Source organism: Limulus polyphemus, unplaced genomic scaffold (assembly GCF_000517525.1).
Source record: "Limulus polyphemus unplaced genomic scaffold, Limulus_polyphemus-2.1.2 Scaffold1669, whole genome shotgun sequence".
In the NCBI taxonomy this organism is placed as follows: Eukaryota; Metazoa; Arthropoda; class Merostomata; order Xiphosura; family Limulidae; genus Limulus; species Limulus polyphemus.
In genome coordinates this window covers 102,335-110,415 of record NW_013667279.1, presented here as the reverse complement: position 1 = coordinate 110,415, position 8,081 = coordinate 102,335, and the positions used below count along the sequence as shown (strand labels likewise).

General features: G+C 34.2%; 1 protein-coding gene across 4 annotated transcripts in view; it reads right to left on the bottom strand.

Moving 5' to 3' along the window:
- The window catches only part of LOC106464499 (muscle calcium channel subunit alpha-1-like), a 137,996-nt gene that overhangs the window by 69,272 nt on the left and 60,643 nt on the right, over nucleotides 1-8,081 (bottom strand). For all 4 annotated transcript variants that reach the window (XR_002611763.1, XM_022392237.1, XM_022392235.1 and 1 more), the window contains exon 2: nucleotides 5,204-5,624. Coding sequence is in view for 3 of the 4 variants with exons in the window: in XM_022392235.1 (XP_022247943.1) it covers nucleotides 5,204-5,624 (421 nt within the window). In the remaining variant the exon portion in view is untranslated. The remainder of the gene's footprint in view (nucleotides 1-5,203; nucleotides 5,625-8,081) is intronic.

Sequence of the window (8,081 nt, the reverse complement as noted above, 5' to 3'; positions counted from 1 at the left end):
CTGGAAACTTAAAGTTGGAAAATATACAATACCCTGTTCAACAAAGACGAAGAAATGTTGTCTGGAAACTTAAAGTTGGGAAATATACAATACCCTGTTCAACAAAGACGAAGAAATGTTGTCTGGAAACTTAAAGTTGGAAAATATACAATACCCTGTTCAACAAAGACGAAGAAATGTTGTCTGGAAACTTAAAGTTGGAAAATATACAATACCCTGTTCAACAAAGACGAAGAAATGTTGTAGGTTGTCTGGAAATAATTATACAGACAGCCAACTCAGAATTAACTATGTAATGTAATGATACTTGGCGTTTTTAGATGAGTCCTAACTATTAAGCACCAACTGTAATAATAACTTTGTTTTTCTGAAATAATTTAAAATGTTGGAGCACGCCATCACGAAACTTATTAAATGAAATAAATGATTTAGCAAGTTTGGAGATTTTGATTTTGGCTTCGAAAGAAACTGGGTTAGGTTTTAATACATTAGCGTTGTATAGTTCGCGGTAGTAACGCTCAAGAACAGTAACAATACTAAGTGTACTCCTGACTCAATACTAAACGTAGTACTAAACCAATATTAAGTGTATTACTTACTGAAGCAGCACTACGTGAAATACTCAAAAAATACTAAACGCACAGCAATAAGCCCGTTTCTATTTGTATAGGGGAGTTGAGCTATGCAATGCCGCTTGAACTACAAGGGGAAAGTCAATGTTCTCATTTTATAAGGCTTCATGATTTTACATGATTAATGGTAAAATATTCCCAACTTCATGTTTTAGTACCAGTCCATCTCATTAAGAAACAAAAATTCGTTAAATTCACGTAGATAGCAATGTTTCACACACGGTATTGATTACTTGAAAAAAATATACATGTACTTCGAAACAACTTCTATACAAAAATATGAAAAAGGTAAATAACAGTTTTATTGAACTTTTGTTTCTGAATAATCAAGTGCTCCTCAGTAGGGAAAATTAAACACTGATGTAAATTTATATTCCCAAGTTTCACTCGAAAAAATGATCGAGGACCAAATTATCAGATCAACAAGTTATATAACAAAAATAGCATTTCATTACAATAATTAACAAATGTGTATATAGATAGTATATAGATCAACAAGTTATATAACAAATATAGCATTTCATTACAATAATTAACACATGTGTATATAGATAGTAAACTTTTATTCAGATTTTCATTATTCATTCATTTTATTATTCTTTAATATTTCTTTTCACTACACATTTCTGTGTATATCTATAGCGTACATTTTCATTTGTAGCCTAATTAAAGCAATGTCTTACGTTACAAAAGCTCGTAAGTCCAATTGTTTAAAGTGCATATTTCTCTGTGTGTAGTTTATCTTAGAAATTATTTTGTGGTTAGCATCCAGACCTGCGGATAGAAAGGTCTGATGTTTGAGCATGCGATGTGTTGCCGAACGCGTTCTGCACTTAGAGCTGATATCATTTGTAAAATAGACAGTCGCTCACTTTTTGACGACTATTAAAGTGTGTGAATGTTATAATTTGAGATACGAAGCTGGAGTGTTTGGTTTGGTTTGAATTTCGCGCAAAACTACACGAGGGCTAGTCATCACCACCCACCGCCAACTCTTGGGCTACTCTTTTACCAATGAATATTGGGGTTGACCGTCACATTATAACGCCCTCACGGCTGAAAGGGCTAGTATGTTTGGTGGGACGGGGTTTCGAACCCGCGACCCTCAGATTGCGAGTCAAGCGCCCTAACCACCTGGCCATGCTGGGCCAAAAACATTGTTAAAAATTACAAATAAAAAAAAAATAAAAAACTGCATTGGCTCAATCTATGAGATGCGTATAATGGAAATTTATAGTTGTGAAATAAATAAATGTTACACAACCCTGTTCGACAAAGACAGAAGAATACAGTAACTTTCCTGGAAATAATAATTAAACCGACACAGAATTAACCTACGTATTGTAATTATGCGTGGCACTTATACTTCAAAAATATTACTACAATCATTAGATTACGCTTAAAACAAATTACTTTATTAATCAAGGGAGTGAATCATCGTTTCTTTAATTACACTTATTAAAGCAACAGAAGTCAACGTTTTAAAAGAAACGTGTATATTCTGAGTCATGGAAAATATGAATATTACTGCATGAGAAATAGATGAATTAATGCTGTGTGAGTCACGAACATCGAGCTCTGCTTCTAATCAAGGCAGCAATAATATTATGTCGCATCAATAACACTAGGTGTAACGTACGCATGCAATAAGTGCAATGAGGTTACGGTTATGATGTTAGACTTATGCAGAGTTTATATCCTTCTTGGACAGCACGTGAGCTTCTTGGTAGTACAAATAACCCTAGAAATATAAAAGATGAGCAAAGCATGTTGTAAGCACACTCTCCACTGTAATAAAGGCGTGACTTTACACAAGTGTTACATTTAATCAGTGGGTCAATCACTTTCAAGCCTAATTTGCAGAGCGAGAAGTGACACGACTACTGGGCGCCACCAAATAGCACGGACATGTGAAGTTTCGACTCATACCAACTGTAAACATAATTATAGTACACTGTGCGTACCACTTCTTTTCTCTGACGTGTAGTTATCCTCGTTATACATATATGCACTGTTGTGTCACGTGCTACAAGTCTATGTGACGTACTGAATAACTGTCCAGAAATATTCCGACAAAGATAATGCAGGGATAATTAGCTGTACAGATCCTACATTTCCACTGACTATTGAGATAAGCTTCTATGAGAGACAATTATCAAGATAACTAAGCGTTGCTTGTTTGCCGTATTGATAAGCTTGATTTTCTGGCGTGTAATATCTCATGCATTAAGACTGAATTATAGTTCAATAAACGACTTATCAGAGCACATAATAAACGCTTACAAATCATGCAGTATATATATATATATATACGTAATCATCCTTATATAATCACATACAAAGTATTATAACCATTAATAAAAGTGTTTGAGAAAACTTTTAATTTAGTACTTATTTGAAACTTGTAAGTACCAACTGCGAGACTTTATTCAAATGTATATGTTACTTCATAATTAGTAACACAAAGGTACACGTTTTGTCAAAGAAATCATCTTTACGGATTTAGAGTATGTTCTTTTCAATCTGAGCGGCAGGTTTACTAAATAAAAAGTATATTATTATACATATAAAGTTTCCAAGTCACGGCAATTCTGTCTATTGGAAGTTTTATACTTTCAAAAATTTCAAATGAAACAATTTGAATTGAAGCAAACACAAAATTTTCAAAATCAGTGAAAGAAATGACTAAGAGTGCGATGACACCTGGTGGTAATATTCTTATTATCAAATTCACTTGAAATTGAATTATGATGCATAAAGATAAATCGGTTAGCCAAGAACTTAATTCTACGTGCATTCTGTCAAGTTGAACTTTTCAACATTTTCACCTAACACCTTATTTGCTAATAATAGCTCTATATTTGATCTGAGATGATGACAACCCCACACGACTGGCCATCCCATTAAAATCCGTTTGACTTCAGTGCTTATGTTACGAAATAGTTTATCGCGTGAGTTACTTTGAAGAAGTAGGTAACGCCATTACTTTGAGTGATAGGCTAAAAGATAAAATTAATTCCAACATGAATCGTACTTTACTTTTTCCGAACAAAATGTCGTTAGTTAAGCTACAGAATGCCCATATTGATGTAGAGTCGGTTAATGCATTTTTAAATGAATTCCAACAATTAATCACCCACTGTAATAATAATTTTGTTTTTCTGAAGTACTTTACAATGTTGGAGCACGCCATCAAGAAACATATAAAGTAAAATAAGTGATGAAACAAGCTAGAAGATTTTATCCTGAAAAGGAATTGGGTTAGTTTTTAATACATTATTATTGTATAGTTCTCGGTAGTAACACTCAAGAACAACAACAAAACATACTGAAATATGTCTAAAAAGGAAGTTATTAAACAAAACACATGGTTGTCAAAAACGCTCAAGAATAGCAAAAACACTGAAATATGTCTTCAAAAATGTTATTACTCTATCCTTATACAATAACAATTTGGGACTTTCCAATACTGTCCAGAAGCTTAGTTCCTCAACAGTGAAGCAACAACCGTTATCCTTGATTTTATTTATTCGAGGGGTGGGGACAGTTATTATTGAAAAAAAGAAAAAGAAGAACAAACAAATAAATAATGCCTGTTTCTTTATGGTGTTCCATTATCATTAAAATGTGTGAACAACTGCACAATAAGCCACAGCACAGAACATATAAATTATTAGTGGTGCAGTAAATGGGATGGAGTAACATTTTGCCAAGATCTATAGATTTTTTTTTCAATTAGTTAATTTGTAATGCATATTAACTATACTATTATTTATAGCTATATTTATAAGTAAATAATACATATACCCCCTAAAAACAACAAATAAACTGATTTTTATAGTGCACTAACTTGATTTCTTTTACCTTGTAAGTGTTTCTTTCTCTACTAAAATATGGTCAAATCAGAACACACCGAACAGCATTAACGGTCATTCCTGTAACAGTTTCAGAATGGGGTTAATTAACTGAAAGATGAAGTTCTTGGAAACCACGCCTGACTAATCTCACAAATGAGGTTTTAATCATCGCAATGAAAATATCAATATTAATCGTGAGTTCTGCACCCCAGCTACTGCTTACCTTATCTTTAAACGTTTTCGCCTGAATACACAAACAAGGAAAAAAATAACACCCACGGTGATTTAAATCTCTTAGCAGTACTATACTTGTGATTCTTGAAGGGCACTAAGTAACCTGTCCTCTATATCAGCCCTCCAGTTGCTCAACGGTAAGTCTGAACGCTTATAACGCTAAAAGTCGGATTTCGATCCCGTGGTGAGTACATATTTTTTAGTTTTGTGCTTAACAACAAACAAACCGTTATCTTAATAAAATGTTCCAATCGTTTGGCATAGCACTAGTATATCATCTTTTTCATAAATTTTAGCTTCAGAAATACATTACTTTAAGCGGCCAAGCTGTCTAGTGGGGAAATCAATTGCTAACGTTTGCTACCCCGATGTCAAGTTGTATACTTCATAAACAATTACATAATCCAAATGAATTATCTGTAAAATCTAAACAGACTAAAAAAATGTGTGTATATACGAAGGTGTAAAAAAAAAGGATATTTCCACTCTACTATATCAATGCATAACTTCCGAAGAGGGTTCTTCAAGTTCAAGCACATGAGCGCACGGACTGGCCTTTCGACAATTTTTGGGCCCTTTCGAACGAGTCTCTTTCGTTCCTTATTCATGGTCGAGTGAGTTGATGCAACGCCTAATGCTGTTTTCCAAGCGTTCGACAATGGTTTGGTGTCAATCTCGCGGCTTCTGTCTCTCCTTATGTTAAAATTAACGACTGTGTGTGAATGTCCGACGTCATCAGCAAGACTGTCTTTAACTGCAGGAGGTGGATGACACTGGTGATCAGTTGATGTAGTTGAACGTACAAGTGTCTCAAATTGCTGATGGTCATCAGGTGTCCTAACGAGTCTATCATTGAACTTTTGTTGATTGTGGGCCAATGGCCCTTGATCATAATCTTCACCTGTACAAGAAAAAAAAAAGGAATTGTAAGACTTATAGTTTTACTCTTCCTCGTGTAGCATTGAACCAAAAAAACACAAAGTTAAATATTAATACAACATCGTTACATAGCGAGAGGCTTGTCTTTTAAACATATTTCAGGAGTAGTTCAGTTTTTAAGAGATCGATCTTCAGTTAATTGTAATTATTTGAAGACTAACTTATACCCCTACCAGTCAGCTTTTGCCATGCATTATAAACTTAATTTTAATCTAAGATGTGAATTTTAATGCTGATGAAGTATCCTATTCAGTAACTTAATAATATAAGAAGCATCTTTTTTATTAGGACAAAATTGTCTAACTCGTACAAAAATAAATACATTTCTATTCATAGTAATGAATCATCCGTCCACGTATTTGTTGGACAATATAATAAAATGAGCTTGCAATGTATTGTTTGACTCTACAGATAACCTGAACACACATAGCATAATAGATAAATTGAATTCACACACTATCGTCACTTAAGAGAATCTATATAAATCCGAAAAGACTTATAAATGTTGCAGAAGTTAGTATAAAACAGTTGCATAATGGAAATTTATTCAGAACCTTATTGAGCATTCGCTTGAACAACTAATTCACCAAGTACAACTTAATTTGCATGTACGACACTTAGAAAAAAAGTCATGCATTCGTAATACGAGGGCGCTTCTCTTTCACAACAACAACAAGTTGGGTTAGAAAACCTTAACGAAGAATGTTGGATTACCTTACGAGGGCGCTTCTCTTTCACAACAACAACAAGATGGGTTAGAAAACCTTAACGAAGAATGTTGGATTACCTTACGAGGGCGCTTCTCTTTCACAACAACAACAAGTTGGGTTAGAAAACCTTAACGAAGAATGTTGGATTACCTTACGAGGGCGCTTCTCTTTCACAACAACAACAAGTTGGGTTAGAAAACCTTAACGAAGAATGTTGGATTACCTGAATATGTAATCATAGGTTTTCAATTAGACAATGTGAGATATAAAATACTCTTATATCCAATATTATTGCTTCGACATCTCAAATTAGTCCCAAACCATATAAATATCTGCAAAATTGTCCTTGGACAAGCATTGTTCCTTTTCCACCCCTGACGGAGAATAATTAATTTGAAAATTACGGTGTCAGAACTGATAGTTTGTTTGTAGTTAAGCGCAAGACTATACAATGGACTGTTTGTGTACTGCTTACCACGGGAATTGAAACCCAATTTTGAGGTTATAAACCTAGTGACGTACCGCTGTGTCACTGGGGAGCAACTGGTAATCATAGTTTTAAGTAACTTCCGTGAGCTCTCAGGAAAAAGGTATATTATTTGTTTTTACAGATGCAGGTAGTTAACAACTCTCTCCACAGCTCGTAAAGTTGTTGTTGTTGTCTTCGCACAAACAGCCCTTTCTTCGGTCTAAGATATATCGGCGTAAGTAAAAATTTCTTCAAGAACTCTCAAACTATTTTTCGTAATGATGTTATTTGTTGATTCTTAACAACCAACGAAGTTTAAATTCCTGAGCATTTCGTAACTGAAACTTGCTGGGATTAATGTGCCTGGAAGCATTTTATGACTTTATAAAACAAGGTTATGTAATACACAGAATGTACTCTGAAATATTCACTCTGATCAAAGAAAGACCAGATGTAATACAGCATCACATTTCCGGCTTCTTTAATATCATCATTAATTAGTGGCCGAGCATGACCTAGTGTTTAGTCTGCTGAATTCTAAACCTGATGATCCATACTTCGCGTCCCGTTACTGCCAAAAAAATAACTCTCCGCACTTTAGGGTTATGGGTGCGTTAAATCTTCTGTCAAACAAGAGTAGTCAAAGAGTTGGCAGTCAGTGATTTTAACTAGTTGCCTTCATTCTAGTCTATCACTTCAAAATTAGGGATGGCTAGTGCAGATGTGCCTTGAACGGCTTTGTGCGAATATCCGAACACAAACAATTATCATGTAAAAAATTGTTGTTTTCAATAATTACGTAATTTTCATCAAATATATGGCACTTTATATTGGTTTGCGCAAACATTCTGTGAAAAAACGAAACAAAAACAGTAGAAGTATAAAAGTTAAGTTTATATTTCTTGCTTACGTGCAATATTCATATCATGTTGTGTGTGGGTACTGATTATACATTCATACAGTGTATAATCAGTACCCACACACAACACGATATGAATGTATAATCAGTACCCACACACAACACGATATGAATGTATAATCAGTACCCACACACAACACTGTATGAATGTATAATCAGTACCCACACACAACACTGTATGAATGTATAATCAGTACCCACACACAACAGGATATGAATGTATAATCAGTACCCACACACAACACTGTATGAATGTATAATCAGTACCCACACACAACACGATATGAATGTATAATCAGTACCCACACACAACACTGTATG